This window comes from Rhinolophus hipposideros (assembly GCF_964194185.1).
Source record: "Rhinolophus hipposideros genome assembly, chromosome: 15".
In the NCBI taxonomy this organism is placed as follows: domain Eukaryota; kingdom Metazoa; phylum Chordata; class Mammalia; order Chiroptera; family Rhinolophidae; genus Rhinolophus; species Rhinolophus hipposideros.
In genome coordinates this window covers 42,011,914-42,034,721 of record NC_138061.1, presented here as the reverse complement: position 1 = coordinate 42,034,721, position 22,808 = coordinate 42,011,914, and the positions used below count along the sequence as shown (strand labels likewise).

At 36.7% G+C, this 22,808-nt stretch overlaps 1 protein-coding gene across 3 annotated transcripts in view; it reads right to left on the bottom strand.

Annotated features, from left to right (window-relative positions):
- The window catches only part of ARID5B (AT-rich interaction domain 5B), a 169,422-nt gene that overhangs the window by 128,762 nt on the left and 17,852 nt on the right, over window positions 1-22,808 (bottom strand). For all 3 annotated transcript variants that reach the window (XM_081074019.1, XM_081074020.1, XM_081074021.1), the window contains one exon: window positions 11,091-11,316. In XM_081074019.1, coding sequence (XP_080930145.1) covers window positions 11,091-11,316 — 226 coding nt within the window. The remainder of the gene's footprint in view (window positions 1-11,090; window positions 11,317-22,808) is intronic.

The window sequence follows — 22,808 nt, the reverse complement described above, 5'->3', positions numbered from 1 at the left end:
GCCTTAGCATTGTGGTTTGGTTTCTTTTGGAAAAATCAGGCACCTCAAGGACAAATGGGATTTCCAGTTTGGACCATCCCACAAACACACAAGCATCATACACCTACCAATACACATCCAATAAACTGCAAGAATAGCAAGCTCACAACCAGAGAAGCATCAGATGAGGTGAGTAATTCACATATTTCACTTGTGATATCCAATTTGAATTCCTGGCACCAAAGTTTCTAACCAACTAGAATCAGCTGTTAATTATGATCTAAGAGTGACCAGAGGAAATACAAGCAGGTCATTTGTAGGACAATACACATAGGTAAATTCTAGACTAGAGAATTAAATTTTAAAACATCATATTAAAATTACTTCAAAATAATGCTTAACGTTTTCCAGACTCCTAGAAAACTGCAATTGTGGCTTATATAACCCTGAATCAATTTCAGTGCCTTGCAATATAATAGATACTCAAATGTTTGTGAATTAACCTGAATGAAGTCACATACCACTGTTATCTGTGTCTTGGTATTCTTTTATGTTGCAATTGTCCACTTTACTTTCTTTGGGAAGAAAACAGCATTTTGTCAGGTTTACTTTTCTAAAGGAAAGAGGAAAGGAAACGAACGTTCTTGATGAAATGCTCGCACTGTGTGCTTGGTGATTCCCCATATGTGATCTAATCTAACCTTTCCCAGCCCTGTAAAACATGCATTGTTAAGTTTCACAGATAAGTAATCAAAGCAGGATTACAATTTTTAAAGCCATATAGCTTATGGAGCAAGGATTTGAATCCAGTGTTGTCTTATTTTGAAGTCCATGCTACAAAGATTTTAGTACAGTGGTCAAAAAGAAGCCACTCTAAAATGATAGCTTCGATGTTTGCTCATTCTTTTAAACCTTTGATTGAAAACATTAATACAAAACAATGGGAACTAAATGATCATTCTCAATTGAAAAAGAATAGAAACCCACATGTGAAAAGCCTATATTTACACACAGCCATCACGTGATGGGTAATTAGCCAGGTAACTATAGGTTTTTCTCTGCTAGAAAAGTATACGTTTCATCATGCTTTGAAATCTGCCTTATTATCAGCACAGCTATGAAAACAATGTTTTATTTCTTATGGAGTGAATAGACCAGGCATGAAGCATGGATTTTTTTTTTAGAGCCTAATAGAATACTTTCTTTGTGAACCAAAAAAGTAGAATGGGTAGTTGGAAGGTAGAGAAAGAATATCCTGTACCATGACTAGCAAGCAATCATTGTAAGGGAGGTGAAGACCAAAACAGTGCAAATGCCTAGAATAAGAAGTATTAGATGTTGTGCTTCAACCATCTCCTTAATAACCTGTCACCTAAAATAGAAAAAAAAGATGACAAACAAGCCGATAATAAAAAAGATAAAGCAGGACAAGTCCAGTCTGGATTGGTTTATTTCCCTGCACATTTTTGTCATTGCTATAATCCTGAAACATGAAAAAGATTCCCTTGAGGAAGACAGAAATTAATAAGTGCCAGTATTAATATGTAAAATGTCCACACACCACAAACCCCTACAACACCAAAAATCCTCAGGCAACAGACGAGCTTTGAACATGTTCTAAAGCTCTCTCCATAAGTTTCCTAGGATGAGTCTATAGCTGGTTACTATGAATTAAGCCAAGAATACTTAGAAACTAAATACCACAAGTATGTTGCTTCTCTTACCAGGTACCAATGAGACAACCCCTCTACTAGAGAGTGTCCTAGGAAGTGTGGGCAAAGATGTCAAGTCAACCATTAAATGCACATAGGTGTTCCCAGTAGACTCAGCAGAGAACTCCCGAGATTTCTGAGAAGGTTGATCATAAAAATCGCATGTTTACTTAACCTACTAGGCATAGCTTTGAAGTTAGAGTGCCTACATGATAGAGTTAAGACTGTTACTGAGAAGATAAGACAAACACATAAAAAAAGATACAGCATCATATTGACAGTTATAGAATAAGGTGCTCAATAATGTGGTAGAGACACTAAGTGAGATAAGAGCTCCATAAGAAGGGAAAATCCTATGAACTGAATGGCTACAGGGACCTCAATTGAATTTTAAAGAAAAGAGAATTTCTACAGGTAAGAGCGCTGGAAGGGTCATTCCAAGCGTGGGTCAAGGCAAAGAGCCACTCAAAACATACTGGCAAGTATGGGGTCAGGGGAATGGGTATATGTAATTAAAGAGAAAGAAGACCAAGCAGTTAGACTAGTTAGACTAGAGCAGAAGGTTTACATAAGGGATAGGAGATAAGGTAGAAAGATAGGCTGTCTCAACATTCTGTGTGCACTTTGAGCTGGCAATTCCACCTCTATGAATGTACAGTATAAGGAAATAGTCACGGATATGTGAAGGGCTATAAGAAGTTCATAGAGTGTGTGGGAAAACAGAAGCAACTGAAATGTCCAACAATAGACACACTGCTATAATTAAACACTATGCAGGCAGAAGGAAACAGTGTAGAATATTTTACAACATGGAGGCATTGTCACATTCATCTGTACACATTTAAATTGGGGGGGCATATTAAGTTTCATTTTTATGGGGAAAAAGAGTATGCATATGAATTCTTGCCTATATAACATTCATATTCACTGGCATATAGATAAATAAAAATGCTAACAGTAGTTACTTCTGGGTGGGTGGAAAATAAGCAACATATTTTTCTGCTTTTTGTTTGTCTGTATTGCCTACATTTTCTAATACAAACATGGATGACATTGGTCGTATGAAAAACAACAATGAAAGTTATTTAATAGAAAAGAAACAGAGGCTGAGACTAAACAGTTCACTGGATGCTTGCTTACAACATTTGCATTTTATGCAGTAGGCATGAGGGTATCGAAGAGGGAGGGGGTACAGGCTGAAAGCTAATATATAAAGAAGGTGAGAATATAAAAGATGCTAGAAATGATTAAAAATCAAAAAGGCAACTAGAGAGGTCCAAAGGAAGAGAGATCAAGGCAAGGTCTAGCTCTGGAATGTTAAGGTAGAAAAAACAATGTCACTTCATCCCAGCACACAGGGTGAAGCAACTAGGAAAACCCCCAGTGGACAGCACTATTTGTTCAGCCCTTTGAAAACCCACTATTATTCCAGTCTGCCCTAAATAAATATATTTATTAAAAAGGGGTAAAAGTCCAAACTTCAGTTTTCCTCTGCAGCGAACTGTACAAATCACCAACTTAAACACACAATGTTAGAGGAGAGAAGGGGAGTGAATCTTTGACATTAAGGAAAATTAATGTTTTGCAATAAAACCTCACATTTAAAGTACTCTAAAAGATAAACGAGCTGTTTGGAAGAATCAGCGTCAATACTAAAGAGAATTAAGCCTAAATGCCCAAATCAAATATCTGCTCACAAAATCCTCTGGAAAAGCTACATCAATTCACATGTCGGATGTATGTGCTTTGTGTTCCAAAGTGATGCTATCATGATAACAGTTATAAGAATGGTCTACCATCAGTAATCATTCAGTGGCTAAAGAGACGAGAGGTGGAAAGCAAACAAACAAACAAACAAAAAACATTTGGAGTTTCAATAAAAACATTAGGTACCTATAACTGAAAGGGGAAATGTTGAATCAAACCTCATTTTCAAAGCACATTTGAGGCAGAGTCAATGTTTCACTTTTCAAAAGATATTTAATACACCATCGTGGACCAATAGGATTTCTCCCTCACAGTAGACTCCTATCACCAAATGCAAACAGAATTATTGCTTCAAGTTTCCCAATCTATCTATGATACCAGAAATGTCTGAGCTTATAAGAAGCCAAGAGAGCTTAAAAGACTTTTTCCAGTAGACCCCAGGTATGTAACCAGAAACCAAAGGTGACATCATACATAGCAAGGGACTCAGACTACAGCTGAATTTTTTTCCATTTTTGGTTATCTTCCCATCAGATGGTTACCACCACAGATAGTACACTGTGAAATTACTATTTCTCATTAATGAAACTAAAACAAAAGTATGGTTGGTTGCCTTCTCCATCGTGGTCTTTTTATCACAGGTAATGGCCATATGCTCAAGATAAAACACCAGAAAACACACACACACACACAAAACAACAAAAAGAGCAAAAACAGCAGGAGTCCAGGAGGATGATAAAGAATTACAACATGATAATTTAGGGAAGACTTGTTGGTTTTTATCTTGGTTTGATCGGAGCAGGAGCAGCTTAAACAAGCTGGACACCGGGCTGGTATTCAACTGTGAACCTTTATTGATGCAAAAACCAAGTTGGGCAAGTTCTACCCTAAATGCTGGAGTATACAACTACAGGAACTACAGAAGCTCAAAAGGTACAACACTGATTCTGAGCCACAGTGGCTCCTGCCATATTAGTTGACAATGATATTTATTAGGTAACAGTCTACATTTAATACAGTTAAAAACAAACAAACAGGTAACTAAATAAACTTCAGGAGGTGTAGTGGCTGAATAACTTTTTGCATTGAGGAGTAGAAAAATCAAGACCATATAGCTCTAGAAAAGAGTCTAATAATTTTGCCAGTGTCATGTCCTACCGGGACAGTGCCAAGCTTGATAGATGCACTATGGCCCGTCCACTGGAATCCACTCCTAGTATGGCTCTAGGGTTCTTAGCAAAGATGAACTCATACAATGTAAAAAGGTAAACTTGCGTCAAGAACACTCAAAGTATGTCCTAAAATGAATGAGCAGGATGGTGAGGGATTTTGAAACCATATCCTGGGGAAGAATTTTTAAAATTGGGGATGTGTAGTCAAATAAAGAGGATCTGGTACTGTTTCAAGGAAAGGGAGGAGTAAACATCAGCCTGACAATTCTATGAAGAGCTCCTGAGTTTCTTACCTTGTTCATACATTGTATCCAAGAGGTAAATACTGGTAACCTGAATAATCAAAACAGTATTGAGTCCCACTTACACTCCCCCCCCCCATTTCTGCTGCGACGTCTTCAATTCTAAAAATAAGCATACATTCTTAAACTCTACAATCTTCTCTTGAGTTGACTATCCATCGTCAAAAGAAAATATGAATCCGGACTTCTAAAAAGCATTCATCATGCAAGAAAATACTAAAAGACCCGCAAGGCAACAGAAATTCCAGGTGAAAGGGTCTTAACTTGGCATAAGGCTTCATGAGTGACGGCAGCGTGAATATCTAGTCGGCAGTACTGACGACCAGCTGTTAAATGGCTCACACCGTTAGATTTTACAAAGTCTTCCCTTCCAGAAGGAATCGCCGAGATAGCTCATTCTTGCAGGACAATGTTCAACTATTTGATTAGATGCCTAAGCTGAATTTTAACTTTGACATGAAATAGGATAACTTCCCATGTGTGTTCCCAGGTTCTTAGAAAATATCCTGTCACTAAGTTGTTCCAAGCTTTGAATGTCTCAGATGCAGACTCCTGGAAATGGTTACTTGCTCCTGTCACAGGCCCTTTGGGCTGTCACTTGACAATGGCATGAAGCAACCACTTGAAGAAAGAGCCATGTTGGCAGTTGGAAAGCATGCTTCTCCAATATGAACTGCTATGATTAAATCGTTTAAAGAAAGTATGGTTCACACAACAATATTGTCAGAGAACCTTGTGAGAAAATCCTTTGGAAAGTGTCTTTATGAATTTTTGATAAGGCCCATATGTAACTGATTTCTATTTTGAACTCAGGGATACTATAAAGGCCAAGTCTGTTTCAGTGAAGAGGCCCTTTTGCAGGGAATATTTGTGAATAGAATAATTCAACAATGTATCATCTAAGAAACCTCCATAGTTTCTATCATAAGGAAAATAGTAAAATTAGCCAGGCAATGGAAGTTAAAACATAAGCAACAAATACCCTCACAAAACTGTTTAATACACATACAAAATTTACATTTAGGAAGGAAGGAAGGAAAGAAGAAAAAGAGTGCCCTCGTAAGAAGCATGTTTTCAATCCTAATAAGTTCATCAGATGTCTCAGGTGAAAAATCCTTATTATGACAAACTGTCAGAGACATTTATACTGTTTTCTTCAACACAGAGCGAGAATCCTTCCCATAGCCACATCCCAGGAAGAAGCTTGACATATCAAAGTCAAAAGTGATCCCAAACCAGCATTTGAATACAAGGCCTCCAGAATTTCTAAACAAAAATTTCTAAACAAAGTCAGTTTCTAAGTAAGAGAACCTGAGAAGTTAGTTACACTGCTGGCCACTTATGGCCCAGCTTATTTTGACAGAGTTTTTGAGAGGAGAAAGGTTATATAAAATATAAATATATATCTCTATATAAAGAAATACATAAAACATATTTATATATTTTATATATAATAAAATCTATGTAAATAAAAGCAAAGATCTGAAGAATGTTAATGATAGTCTTCTATTGAGGCAGATAGAATGGAGAGTAAACACTGCCCTAATCACTAGAACGTGTGATTAGGAAAATTCAAGAGGAACAAATAAGCTAACACTGTACTGTGTAGCTCCCTGTCACAGAGAACCTCCTTCTAGTAATACTATCATAATGATACTGTCTTACACTTCAGTATAAATACTCCCAGAGATAGTACTTTTTTTCTCAGTTGATCTTCTCAAAAATCTAATAAGGCCAGGTACACACTGTTCTCCATTTTATACGCAAACATACTTGAACTTGTAAACATACAGTGATTTCTCCAGTGAGTGACAGATCTACAGGTAGAGCCTAGATTCTCCTGACGTCCCATCTACTGCTCTTTCAACACCACCATGCTGTCTGTTCCCCAGAGTACACTAAAAGTCTCAGCAACAGAAGGGACAGGGGAAGCCATTCTTTCTCTATCTGATAAGACTTTAGAAACAGAATTGAACTGAGGGAACCCCCATCATTAAATTCAGCCATACCCACACCCACATCTCTTGGTCTCTTTTTTCGATTTCAGCTCAGGCTCCTCTATCTTTTCTTTCTTTTTCTAAAGACACATTTGGAGATGAAGCCATTCATAACTGCCCATCCACAGACAGTTTATGGCAGCATAATTGACAATGAGTCTGCTGCAAAAAAATGAAAATGCTGTTTTAATAACCTTGGCCTAAAATACATTCTGTTGTATGCCTCAAAGGGTTTCAATAAAAAGTCAACCTGTAGAGACATATTTTCTTGGCTTAAACAACAATCCAAAGCATATAAATGTAGTCCAACTATAATGACATATTTATAGGCCAATAAAGCTTACACTGCAGCTTTCATACTTCACTTAAAGGAACTCTGTAAGAAGCAGTGTTATGTAAAATAATTTGATTTTTTTTCAAACTATAGCCCTAGGAATAAAAAAATGCAAGTTTGCGAGATTTAACTGATAGTGTTTATATTCCTTAGTTGCTAAAATTTTTGTAAAATAAAATAATTCTTTATTTGGTTACTTCCAACTGCCATACCAAATATGGGTATTAAGTCCACTTTATTACAAAAGCTAAGTACTGTAATTCTAAAGACAAAAATAAATAACTGGAGGCTTGTGTAGTGAATGATTTAATCAACCCGATTCTTCTGGAAAAACAGGTTCCTGTGTTCGTTATGCTTATGAATAATACATTCCTTAACCCTTGTATTTTAACATAGTTATTTTTTTGTATAAACTTCACTATGAAACTGTCTGAAAGAAGGTAAAACATCTCACTGAGTAAAGTCACAATTTGAATTGGTTTCATATTGAACTTTCTTTCTTTGAAAAGGACAAAGAAGAGGAAGGCCTCATCTCAGAAGTGTCGTTTAAGATTATTAGTTTTCCCACTACCTAGATCTGTAGGTTTAGTCGCCAGTCATTTGGAATCTTAAATGAAAACTCCAGAGATTTTTAAAAAAGCAAATATGACATCTGCAAATATTGTCCTTGAAGGGGAAAAGGATTAAAAAACGAGATTTGTGACTTGAATCAGAGCAGTTATTGGAAGCTGCCATTTGGGGCAGAGTTTTTCTTTGTGGAGTATTAATTTGTTGGCAGTCACACTTTTGTGAGAACATTCTTGTTGGTTTCTTTTTTGGTTTTTTTTTTTGCTATTCAGAGAGAGACAGGAAGTGACACAAACTGAGATTAAAGAGAATTTATTCTACCTAAACACCGAGCAAGAAGAGTTCTTTAGCTTTTATATGGTAAAAATCCCTTCTTTAAGAGTCAACCTAATTATTTTGTTATTTTTGATGTTTTAACGTGATGAAATAGCTCAGTTGAAAAAATAACATATTGGAGTTTTACTTTATCCACAGAAAGGTGAGATCTTTCCATTCTTTGCTTACTTCCACCAGAAAAAAAAAAGAGGGGGGTCTTAAGTAATCTCAGAGTTCATCTTCTTTCTTTGGTAAGAACAATGAGGAGTTGGAAGGGTTCTACAGAAGGAAAAACCTAATAAGTGTGTGAACTTCCATTAACAATGTGGTATTGGAAGTGGTTTTAGTGTGGCCAAGAGAAAGGGAGATAAGAAAACCACTGTGTAGAAAGAAAAGTACAGACAACAAATATTTTGATGTTGCAGACAGAAAAGGGAAGAGGTTGAAGAGAAAGTTGCTGGGACAGGAATGCGTACAGCAAATGACACCCCCTGTCTCCCCAATATAAACCCTGACAATGTAGACTTGTAAACCGTAGATCAAGCAGATAATGGAAACTCATTACATTAAGGAAAGTTTTTTGTTTCTCTTTCCACATTATTACAACACAGTGTGCATTCCAATTACAAAAGCTATTTGTCTCAAATTCCCCACAGTTCATACCAACTGAGTAGAATTTCAAGGCCCCAAATTCTATCCTTAAAGGGGTATTTTACATTTTTAAAAAAAGGAGAAAAAGTACATGGTGTTTCTTGCTCAGCAGAGGAGAGCCTCCCAAACAAATCTCCTGTTGCTATTTTCCCTTCCTCACACTAATGTGAAGCTGTCTCCCAAATGAGATGCTCCCTCCCGCCTCCCCCCAAAATTATAATTACCTAGAATGCCTTTTATCAGCAAACACTCCTTGGCCTTGCCGCAGTCCTACTGAATGAAGAATCTGGGAAAGCAGACTCAGCAATCAGTATTATTTTTTAAATTCCCCTAGTGTGTCTGATGAACAACTAGATTTAAAAACCACTAAGTACTTTGAATATTCACTATAAACCAATTTCTTCTGGAATCAATTATTCAAAATGTAGATTATGGACATTTTGTAGAATTCAGAAAGATCAAAACCTCTAATTTTTCTGATGGAATTAAGAGATTAGGTTTCTCTTCATGTTCATTAATAAACTATCAATTTTAAACACAAAACAACCCTGCTATAAATACTCTTGTTTATGTGTGTGACATCAAGCTTAACCATCTACACATCCTTTTGTCCCCCCGTGGGTTTCCTGTTTAGTTTTTTATTAGTAACAGTATATTCCATAATTGAAAAAAAAATCAAACAAACAAAAGAAAGGGTTTAATGTTAAGGAAAACAAGACAATAGCGATACAACTTAGATCATACATTCGGAAAGTAACAAAACAGATGTATTATTCAGCATTATCACATGTTAGAACACTAGTTATTGTGTGTTCACAGAATTGAGAGGTGCAATGGAATATATGGGAAGATTTGTATTTTTTTAAAAAAGTTATTTTGGCTTTAAAAGGAAAACCACTAGATTAATGATTTTCTTTAAATGTGCACATGACAATCAGGCTGCCATGTCCAAAATATTACAGTCTGACAACTACCAAAAGATGCCAGGAAACAGTTGATCATTAAACTCAAATTGCAAGCAAATATTAATGCTATTCCCAAAACACAGCACAGCTCATCACAAACCAGAATCACGTGAAAGACCCAGTTAGTAAATGGTGCTATTCAGTTTCCTTATGTCAATTAAGATAGTCTACGTTTGTTGTAATAGTTAAATTGTAGATTAAAACAAAAAACAAAAAACAGGAAGTTGTCATATTAAGGCATGAAATAGGGCTATGAAAATCAGCATTGTGTTAGAATGAAAGAAAAAGATGCCTTAATATGTTAAAAGTGAAGTTCCTCTTTGCCTAAAGAGGAAATAAACTCATCTAACTCAGTGGTCAACAACTATGGTCTTGAGCAATGTTAGGAGAGTAAGTCAGTGAATGCCACAGGGAGATACAAACAGAAGGAAAAAGAAAACAAGGAAAGGACACAAAAAAGTCACTACAAAACCAAGTGTTAAGAAAAAGCAATAGAATTAATTATGGAGCCCCTTGTATACACCAATCACTGTGCTCGATCCTACATATCTTACATCTATCTCACAGTGACTCTGCAAAGTTCCAATGTTTTTCAGAGGGGAAAACTGAGGCTTGGAGGTTAAATTAGGTGCCCAACACCACATAGCTAACTAAGCAGCAAAGTCAGGATTCAAACACTAATTAGAATAGCTGCTCCAAATCACAAGTTCTCCTCTAAAGTTACAATGGAAGAGGAGAAGGAAGAAAAGGAAAAAAATATATAGAGTTGATGGTGATCACTAAATGCTAAAAGCTCAGGGAAACCTAAGCCATGAGTCGCCAACCAACAGTTCCCTGCTCCGACATTGCTCTCCTGCTCCACACTAAGTAACTCATCCCTCTTCCTTATTTTGCTTTTGCTTTTCATCCAACATAAAATATGAAATTCGAACACGGTATTCATAGATGGCATACTATCTACTTAGACCAAATATTTAAACTCTTCATTAATTCAATTTTAGGTGCTCTAATTAAATCTCATGCCTTAACACCAACTGGAAACTGCTTAAGACCACATATTATATCACCCAGTTTCTGGTACAGGGCTCCACACATAGAAGGTCCTATGATCCAACAGGTAAAATTTATCCCTTACACACCTAGTCATCTGTCTGTCCATATTGCCAGGCCCCTTTGAAGTTAAACAAATTACACACACACACACACACACACACAAACACAAATATAAAATATATATAATCTTGTACATATCAGGATTATATATACTATATATAGAAACACAGACACACATACAAACGTCAGGGTTTCTAGAAAAATCTACAACAACAAAAAAATGTAGGTTACTGTATATGAACACACATTAGATTTAGAAGTACAAATTATATTTACCAAGGTCGGCCTTTTCCTTGAGAACGTCTTTGAAGTTGAGTCCACTGTTTAGGGTTGACTGCCTATACTTCAGCAGAGCTTCCTTCTGTCCATTCCTCCCCAAGGCCTCTGTTTTCACTGACCCAGCTTGGAGGCCACATCTCCACTTGGAAAAATCAGAATGTACCCACTTGACCAGGTCTTCAAGCTTCACAATCACCTTTTCGGAAACAGCGATGACTTCATCCTACCAAAGGTGGTTGGGGAAGAACAAAAAACATTATTTTGTCGTTCTGAGATAAATAATAAATTTTCAACAAAGCCCATTTGAAATACCATTTGCGTGGTTTAACCCTACGCAAGCAGACAATGTGCTTCTCAGTAACAGGAAATCTTCAATCACTCACTTCATTTCAATGGTTTTTCACAGCTAGTTGTCCAGTTGAGGAATAATTTATAAGATATATTTGTTATGTGATTAGAAAGTGTACACAAATTGGGCAATAATTCTAATAGCCATTTTTAATGCTAGTTGCCAAAGCCTACTCTCTGCCTATCTGATCATTTGGGTGAAAGCTAATTCTTAGGTGCAATTAATTGCAAAAGCAAAAAGTGAGAACTAGATGACTAATGGTTAGCCTGTCTCTATATAAATGGTCTAAGTAAATCTGGGATTCTTGGAACTCTGACTCACCCCAAAATTCCTATGTTTATGGTACATTTTCCCTTGGCTTATACACAAATATTGAATTTAACTTTTGTCCTAAAAATTAAATAAAACTGTGATGTAATCCCAAAAGAAATACTTCATAAATGTTATGTGCTTCCCACTGAAAGAAACTTACACATTCTCATGTTTCTTAAAAACTTTGTAAGTTGAGAAATGAACTGATTTTTTTTCTTTTAATACATATGGGGTAAGAGGCGAGAGGGCGAGTGAGGAGAAAGCCTTTGAATCTAAGAAAAGTAGTTGAAACTTAAGTTTCTCCTATGGATCATAAATTTGAATTTTAAGCATTCTAATTGCTTCCAGGAAACAACCAACTTTTCGGACTCAGAATTAATCCAGCAAGATATTTAATAGATGTCCATACGTGGAGCAAAGGAGGGCCTCTGTTCCCCAAAGATTTTTTTGCAAAAGGCTTAAGAAGATCATCTCACTAGGTTTTAAGTTAAATTATTTGAAGCATTTGACATTTCAACTTGAACTGACTTCTTCCATTTCTTTTACTTCACATTTCTGAAGAAAGCTTAGCTGTGAAAACCCCTAAGCTTACAAAATCTTAGAAATATTCTTGACAAACAACAACAGGAAGATGTCTCTAAGCTATTAAACAAAAGGAATTCACAAGTGATTTTGGCTAATTTTGCTTTTAAACATGACTCTTTCCTCCTTCCCCCGCCACCTACACACACACACACACACACACACACACACACACACTACTCCAAAGCAAACAAAAACGGGTTTATTAAGATAAGCTTCACACAATAAAAAGCCCTGGATTTAGTTTTTTTAAATGGTTTAAGGTAGGATCTAAAATTACACTTTTCCTCATCCAGTTCCAAGCTGCTTCTGAGAAGAAAGTTTGTTAGGCAGCAGCAAAATAATAAATACTCTATCAGAAATGAAAAGTAAAACTTCCATAATGGAACCTTTTTTCTTATCACCATTAAATATGAACTTCCACTAAATGGCAGACAAAGTGGAAACTGTTTTTATCCTCTGCTCAAGAAAAAATATTTCAATACTTGATGTAAACAATGGGCCATATTACAAAATACCTTTTCAACCAAAGATTTCACTCAGATTCACTATACTGTCCTCTTGAAATAAAAGATCTATAGTTGTCATGCATTTATAGCTATTATATGGTGATTATTAAATGTCAGAATAAACATTCACATTGGGTATTATTTCAAAGCATATAACAGCTTCTGGACAGAGCACACCAGAAATCAAGTTTAGAATATACTGGATAATAATTATCAAGGTATACAAGTCTTAACATTAGCAAAGATGGAATTTGGCAACAATTTTACCAAATATGGTTCCCTAGAAGAGTCAAGTTTGGAGATGAGTGTTATTTTCAAATAGCTGTAACTCTGATCAAATGATTATCATTTCAATTACCAGTTGCTTCAGATCATTTCCAAGAAATGGCATGACTCGCTCTGGCTGGCTTACAACACCCGTCAAGCAAATAGTTTATTAACCAAGAGAAAATACAATCCTTATGATGTCATTGATGAATAAACCCATCTTTCAAGATTCAGTCCACAGATTCTGTCCTCCCTCCTTTTCTCTCTGAAACAGACCTTCTGAATATATATATATACAATACAAAAAAACAAAACAAAAAAAACAATAAATGCAAGAATTTACATAAACCTGCATAAACCATAAACCCAAGTTTGGATTAATTGTGCAACCACCAGTATATTTTACTGTGGATTCACAGAGAAACTGGCCCGACAACATTGTGAAATGCCAGGATTGAGAAGGAAATCTGATAAGCGGAGGAGGGGGAAATAACAAGCCAGCCCCAAAAAACAAAACAGCCAACATATATAGAGAAAATGTCTCAGGAATCATTACTTTGTATACACAATGGCATAAATCACATGCTTGTATTTACTATTCTGAGCAAGTGCCGACTAAAGTTGCTAATACCATTCTTGGGCAAGTCTCTATGTCTAAGAAAAGAATTTGAATAAGCTCGTCTCATGATTATATTAGCTCTCTCCAAACTGAGAATTAGCACTGGATAAATATTGCTGATTTACTCTAATACAACACAACAGGAACACAAAGAAACACACTTTGTTATTATTCTATTAATGTACCTTGGCTTTTCAATTAACCTGGCTCCCAATCAATATTTATGTAAGCTGTGTTGAGACACTTTCTAAGTCCATACCCCCTTTCATCATTGTTTTAAACTGCCTACTTCTGTAATTTGGATTTTGTTCCTACCACTCTATAAAAACAGCTTATTCAATCATAGAATCCTCTAAGTCAGAGGAGATCATTTAGTCAAGAAGTCATAAATCAGCCAGCCTATGTGTATGGTTGGCCTCTCTAAGAGCTCTAAAACTTGGAAAATTGTACACAAAGTATCCAGACTTTCAGCTTCTCTTATAAAATAAAAGGATATCTGTCAAAAACAAAACATGAACAAAAACCTACCACCAACAATAAAAAAACAGTTGAAATTGAACAGCAATTGCCTTCATTATACAAAATGCAAGGCCTCTAGTTTACCATTATCCCCACCACTCCCTATGTTCTTCCACATTTCCCTTACCTGCCTGGCCTCATAGGCAGGCACCCAGTGTTTCAACTTACATACCCTGCTTTAATGCACACCCCTCATTTTATGGAAAAGGATATGGTTCAGTGACATTTCCAAGTGCCAACTTCTGGTAGAACTTGGACAAGAATCCAGGTTTCCTATCTGCCAACACAGCATTTTTTCTGGACTCTGGAGACTGCTTGGGTTCAAATCTCAGCCCTGAAATTTATTCACTATGGAACACTGGACAACTTCTTTAATTTCCCTGTGCTTCAATTTTTTTTTAACAAATGTTTTAAAAATGATAATAATACTATCTACCTCTCATGGTAATTGTGAGGCTTAAATCGGGTAACGTAAGTGAAGTGGTATGTCTAAGTTAGCTATCATTATCATTACTCGTCTGCATTGGCGTTTTCCAAAGTGGGCCATGCAGAGATGAGTTTAGATGGTTCATGGGTAAACTTTTTCCCCCCAAATGTTAAGTTACTTATTGCTTCTTTATTTTTATGGCTATTTACCATTTATGGGAAAGTGGTCCTGGTTTTCCATTTATAGGAGACATAGAAAGTTTTCTCTTTAAATAAATTTAAGAAATGGGTCAATTTAAATAAAACCATTAAATAAACATGGGGACATGTGGGTATGGTAAAAAAAAAAATCCAAGATGCTATGAAAATGATTAAAATTTGTGACAGTGTTATTATATAGTGGTTCTCAAAGTGTGGTCCAGGAACCCTGGGAAATTCCAGACTATTTCAGGTGGTCCACAGTGTCAAAACAATGATCATAATAATACTAAGACATTATTTCCTTTTTTCACTCTTAGTCTCTTTCAAGGGTACAGTGGGGTTTTTCAGAGACTACATGACATATGGTATGGTAAAGTAGTGAATTCAGAAGCAGATATGAGAATCTAGTTATCTCTACTAAGCTAGATAGTAAAGAGATTTACAAAAATGTAAAACAATGCCACTGTTCTTACTAATTTTCTAAAAAAATATGGTTAATTTTCATAAAAATGTGTAATTTTTTTACATAATGTGTTTGTACTGCCATTTTAATTTTAGTTTTTAAATTAACTTACAGTATACTTTCCTTTTTTGGGAGTATAGTTCTGAGTTTTAAAACATGGTAGGTAACCAGTGATGTGTTCTTGCTATAGTTTTCTCTTTTCCAAAACGTCATATAAATTGAATCATACAGTATGAAACCTTTGAGACTTCATTTTTCACGCAAGCACGATGCCTTTGAGATCAATGCATGTTGCTGCATGTATCAATAGCTTGTTCCTTTTTACTGCTAAATAGTATCCCATGGTATGAATGTCACTAAGTTTATTTATCTATTAATCCATTGAGGGACACGGGGTTGTTTCTAATTTCGGTGATCACAAATAGAGTTGCTATAAATATTCACATACAGGTTTTTGTGTGAACATACATTTTCAATTCTCCACAGTAAATATCTAGGTGAAGGATTGCTAAGTCAGAGGGTAATTGTATATTTAATTGTGCAAAAACTGTCCAACAGTTTTCCGGAGTGGCTGTACCATTTTGCATTCGCCCCAGCAATGCCTGAGAGTTCCATTTGTTTCTTATCTTTGCCAGCTTGGTATGACTTGGTATGTCATTGTTAATTAACTTATTATTGTCATTCTAATATGCATATAGTGGTTTCTCATCATGTTTTAAATTTTCATTTCCCTAATGACTAATGACTAATGATGTTGAACAAATTTTCAGGTGCTAATTTGCCATCTGTATGGCCTTTTGGTGAAGTGTGTGTTTGTCTTTTGCCTATTTTTAAAATTGGGTTGTTTGTTTTCTTACTGTTGAGTTTTGAGAGTTTTTATATCTTCTGAATACAAGTCCTTTGTCATATATGTGGTCTGAAAATATCTTCTTCCGTTGTATATCTTGTCTTTTCATTCTTTTAACAGTGTCTTTCACAAAGCAAAAGTTTTAAATCATGATCAAGTCCATCAATCAGTTTTTTCTTTTATGGACTGTAGTTTTACTGTTATATCTACGAACTCTTCGTGTAATCCCAGGTCATGAAGAATTTATGCTATGTTTTCTTCTAAAAGTTTTGTACTTTTACATTTAGAAGTATAATCTACTTTACTTAATTTTGTATAAGGTGTGAGGGTCAGCGAGGCATTCATTTTTTTGCATATGAATATTATTTTTATTTTTAAATGAATTAATAAGTAATTTATTTCTCAGTTTTAATTTCTAATAGAGTAAATACCAATAGATATAACCTACATAAACAAAAGATCTTTAGGATCCTCAGTAATTTGAGGGTAAAGAGTCTTGGGTCCAAAAACTTTGAGAACCACTGTATTAAACCAAGGCCTTTTCTTATTCTTCATTTTCCTTGATCTCTTAGTAGCATTTGATAAGAACAGCCCCTACCTTTGACTTAAAACTCTCCGGCTTGTTAAGAACTGTGAAGAGTCTAAGATTTTACTCGACTTTCAAACTTACAAGTTAACCTGACAGTTTCATAGATGCTGGCAAAGGACACAAGACTTCTAGTCAGAGACAAAGGATGGTTTACTGCTCACAGCAATAGCTGTAGTATCAGTCTTTGTGTTGGTTCTTTAATATCCAATGCTGAAAAAGAGATGCAAAAAAGGCTATATAATACCTGTACACACAGTAGGGTCCATTCAAGGACCCTAAACGTAGGGAACCCAAATCTTGAATACTGGTCAGCAAGCATGCTTACCTGCTCTTTGTTCTGGAGGAAGACACTAGCTTGTGTTCCAAGGCTGTTCACTATATAAACATCTTTGAAAAGACAGTCCAGAACAAAGGCGGTCAGTGGTTCTTCTCATAAGACATGCATATATTCAAGAGACCCTACCCAACACCTACCACCCCTATATTTCTCTGTTTGTTCAATTCCTTTCTTCTTTATTCCATCTCCCTACTAGGAAAATGTAGGAAACACATACTTAGATGCAGTCTAGGTCCAGGTCTTCTTTCTCTGCAAAACACTCCTTAAAGAAATCATTCTCCATGAGAATTCTAATGTTCACCTGTTAGCCCATGACTACATTCTACAGTTTGGTTCCAAAAATTGCACCAGACTCGAATCCCCTGTTGTCAATTTGAATGTCTCAGAAACAACTCAAGCTCAGTGGAACTTTACAGCCCATTTAGCTTATGTGTAAGAAAACATTTTAGTTGACAGAGGGGAATTTAACACTCCCCAACTGTGGCTCACTTTCCCCCAATATCTATTCTTCCTTTCTTCTTTACAAAAAACTGCTAAATTGCTGGGTACAAAATAAAGGCACCATTTCCCTGATTCCCTTTGAACCAGGTGCAGCCATGTGACCAAGTTTGAACGAATGGGATGTATTAGTGATGTGTACAACTTCCAGGCCATGCTCTCAAAGGGAACAGGCATGCCTTTGGACCAAGCAAATGAGGGTAAATCTCTCAGGAGAAAAAGATGGAAGGAGCCTGGTCCCTACATAACTTCTTGGAGCAGAATCACCACACGAGCCCTGAACCACCTACCTCTAGTCTGTGACACGAGAGATTCTGAACTCCTAACTTATTTAAGCAACTTTAATTCTTTCTGGATCTCTGTTATACATGGCTGAACCTATATCTTTATTAATACAGTAAGTCCTCATTTAATGTCATTGATAGGTTCTTGGAACAGTGATGAAACGATGTATAACAAATATAATCATATAATAAAATGATGTTGAATGAAAACAGTACTATTAATAAGTATATCATTCCTCTGGAGAAAGTACATTAATGGAATGTTCCCTATAACACCATATGGTACCCAATAATAGATCATAGCTGAGGAGAGCTATATTCAACTATGTTAATAGAGTCCAAAGGACAAAAACATATAAATGTAATATTATAGAGGTTAGCAGGTATGGGGTAGAATTAGAACAGGAAAACATGGCATTCACCTCAGTTTTCCCTGAACATCATAGATTTTAAAAATGTTCTTTGTAGCAGTTAAAATGTGATAACATTTGGGAACACAAAACACATCAATAGGTGATGTTAGCTACATAAATTGTGAAACCAAAATAATAGTCCAAGTGGTTCCACAAGAGTGGGAAACTTTCATCAAGATATAAACTTAAGATGAAGAAAAACTATTGTGTCAACATTTAGAAAGACCAGTGGCAACCACATCAGCTTGTGCTCTAACCATTCTGGCTAGGCATGTATGCCTAGGGTTTGCACCAATGGACTCAGGCAAGTGGAAGAAAGTGCCATATTGGGCCTTGCTGGATTGGCCATTCCCTTGCTTTCAAGCCTCCCTCAGACACCTGCTATTCATGACACCTACTGGTTTGCCCAATCACTTTCCCTGTTACACTGTAGTGTGTTCTGCTAAAAGGATAGCTACGGAGTAAGTAAAAAGGTTTTATTCTATAGGTATGTGGTTGCTTATCAAAAGTCCAAGAAAGTCAGGCAAAACAGAGTGGTAATGTGGGTCAAAAAGACGAAGTCTTCACTGGTCACAGGTGAAATAAGAAAAATTAAGACAACACAATGAGCATTTCATGAAGCTAAATTTGTCAGATTTTAAAGAACGATCCTTGTATCAGCCAGGATTCCAACAGGAAATACATAGACTAGATAATGATAATCCAAGGTGGCTTTACAAAGAACTAATGACAAAGGTGTTGGTGGGATGTAAAAAAACCATAAGAGAGAGATAGTACAGTAATCTGAGCTATCATCACTCCTAGGCCAAAGGGTCAAAGCAGGAAGGGTTTGGTTAGGAGGATGAGAGCAGATCCTTCTACTAGAGGCAAGGACTGTTCCTTAGAGGGATCCCATCAGCCTGGAGGAAACTCACAGCAAAGAACAGGGAATAAATACGTGCTTTCACTCTTCCCTCTTCACTTCTTTGGTAAGGTGCCTTGCCCCGATGGCTGAATCCCACTGGAGGCCACAGGGCCCACAGTCAGCCTCCCAGGGCAGATAGCCGACGTCCTCTATACATTCTTTCCATTTTCGACTTTATCCCTCCTCCTTTTGTCTGGTGTTATCGTTTTTCCCCTCTGAAATGAGGATGGCAATAGATGTGAGTAGTTGTTTTTTTTAATATCCTTACTAGGCAAAATAAAACGATATCAACACTAAGTTGGTCCCTGAACTGGGAATTACTGTTCTTATTACCTGTGACATAATGTTAGATCTTTGTTAGTCATCAGTATTTGATGCTGAATAGCATAATCCTGCCTTCCACAGTAAACACCTGAATTGCAGAGATGTTTTACAGGCAAGTACCCTTGTTTAACTTCTATTTCTCTTGTTCTTTCTAAAGAGCCATGGACTGTGCTGTGCCTAAAGCATGCAACAAATACTATTTTAGTGGTAAACCATTTCTAGATGTTCCATGTTGGGAGAAACGAAAGGATACTTAGGAAGCCAGACTTCTGAGTATGACGGACCCACATTCAAATGCAGCTCTACCGTGTTAATGCCCATATTTATCTCGGAACACGACATCATCTTGCTAAAGTCTCATCTAAAAAAAGGGGGAAATAAAAGAACCCACCTCATGGAGTAGTTACTAGGTTGGTGCAAACATAATCGTGGTTTTTGCAATTACTTTTAACCTTTTAATCTGCAATTACTTTTGCAGCAACCTAATAGCATGCTGAAGTTGTTATAGTACACTGGTCAACCAAAGTAGGCATCCAAGAAAAGATGTCTATTTCTATTACCATATGGTATCACTTGAACTGAAAATAAGGGAATAAGGGGGAATGGTATTCAGATGCCACCTGTCAGTAACTGTGTTGTGTTCCTACCCCTTCTTAATTCTTTGTCTGGGAACAATAATAGCCTTGTAGCTCCTGCTGGGTACCTCCAAGGGAAAGTTGTGCCAGAAAGCACAGAATATCTGGGCATCTAAGGCATTCTCCTCAGCTCTCAAGGATACAGCAGTGGAAATCTCTGAGATGCTTTAATTTACCCAGAGACTAATCTATGAATTTAAAATACATCATTTTATCTAATCCCTACAAGGACTCGCTGAGTGTTCTTAGGCCCATTTTAAAGATGAAAAAACTAAAGTGGAACCAGAAACCAGCTTTGGTAGCACCATCGTATTTTTGGGAAATTGGTCTCTTTGGCCCTTTCAGTAGTAACATTGCGACCCTGGAACAGCAATACCTTTCCCTACTTCCCATCAATTTCCTGGGGTGGGTGGGATTTAAAGTAATTTTGAAACCAAAAAAAAATTTAATTTTTAATTTAAAGTAATTTTGAAACAAAAAAAATTTTAATTTTTAATTTGTGTTGTATTTTTGTCCCCAAAGTAAGACTACAGAAATCACCATTCATGAGCTAGATAAAAATGTGAAGAATTTTCTGTTGTCTGAGTGATGAAGATATCCTCTCAAATATGCACTGAGGTTTAATTTGACTCCCTTAACATGCTGAAATAGATTTGCCATGGCGGCTCCTTAACGTATTGGGTTCCAATTTCCCAAGCCAGCCCCATCTCTTCCAACCGTTTCCCTCCCCCCACCAGACATTTGGGTGAAGCTTGTGGCTCAGTGAATTTGGGAAATCCATCCTGGCACACTTGAGGAAGTAAGCAAACAGAAGACCGCTCTGAGGCACAATTTGTCAAATGTAATGCGACCATCCTTCATGGTATAGCCAAAGGCATTTGCGTATCAAACAAGTAATTCAAAAATCCTAAATATTTTATGTTCCTAAATACATTTTTAATACACACTAATCTAAAACCTCTTAGGCTGCAGCCTGCTCCCCTGACCAGAAGGCCAGCTCTAAAGAAAGCTCCAGAAACATCCTCTCATTTATTTCCAGTTTTATTTCTTTCCTTTTGAATTTCCATGCATGCACATTTTCTCCTCCCCCAAATTAAATACAATTTACACAGAAAGCAAGAAAACACATCTCAGAATCCTAGGTATTTTCTCCCTAGACAGGCAAGCACATGATATGTACAGAGATGCCTTAAGTCAATGGCTGAGCTTATTCACCCTTCCTTTGGTCGAATTAATAGGGTGTTAACTCCACAGTCTATATTTCTTTAATTACTTTCGGGTTGCCATAATAAAAACTAGCTTGGCACCCATATACTTTGGCCATTAAAACATAGGCAAAAGAAGATAAGTGAGCCCAATCCTAGTATTAAAGCTCAGCTGAGTTACCTGTAACATTCTATAAAAGTAAAAAGAACAATAAAACCCAAACTCAACAACCACCCAACCCAGATCTTCTAATATGCTGAATGACTCTAAACCATTACTTTTACATCTCCTGATCTTCAACTAGTTTTACAGATGCGTGACACTCTGCCCAGATTTGCATTCCACAAAGACCCTAAAATGAAGAAGAAACCTTTTTGTCTCTATTGGTGTATGAAAATCATGGTGGAAGCCGTCTGAGTTCTTCAAGGTTATTGGTGATCTGGCATGGAGTCGAGATCTACCGCTATCATTAATGAGAAAAGCAGTCTTCACAGAGAATCACTGAAAGCCTCACACCCATTTAGAACTCTTTAATGTAGAAACCAAGTAAATCTTCCTGTTTTGTGTAGCCTCTATTTAAATGTAAACATATGATTTAGACATGCTCCCTCTTGTTAAACATTTTTTATTTATTTTTTTGCTCTGTTCACTTAGCGCAGTTCGTATTATTATCCTCACGTGTACAATGGCACTGAAATAATTCGAGACCCACAGCTTTATTTAATAACACAATTATCCCATATTGGATTACTTAAAGAGGCTTTGTATTTTTAAGTTCTGGTTTTCCTACACTGGTGATATGCTTTGCCGTACTAAATGATTCAGGCTTCAATCAAAACCCCTAAAATCAGTTTGGAGAAATACTGAGTATTTATGAATAAGTCAGGATTAGTGCAAGAGCCAATTTGCAACCACAGTGGGTGACCTTTCTATTCCTACTCAAAGACTGTAGTGTGGAAGCCAACACAGAGGACAGACCCAAGATCTACAACTGCCTGATTCCAACTCTTTTGCCACCTCAGGGAAGTTGTGGAAACCAGAGAATAAAGCCTAAGCGTTCCTCAAGGTAAGTTTTCTGAAGACAGGGCTGAAACTCTCATTGCCTTTTATGCTTTCCAATATCCCGCACACTCCCAGGTGGAGCTTAAAGAATGAATGGATGGATGAGTAAATGCTACCAGGTGTTCTGACAAAACAGTTGCAAGTGGAAATCTAGAAGGAGCCATACTTGCCACCTGTCATGCGGGGAGTCACGCGGGGTCTCTGCTCCCGCTCCCCACATAAGAACGCAAGACATGGTGAGGCCAAAAAGGAACACCCACGGAGCCATAGATAGGAGTCACACCACTATATTCTCACTGGCGGCTGGGTTGGAGACACAGGAAGCAGGGGCCATACGATCACGCATCCTGCTGTCTGCTCTCTGCCAAC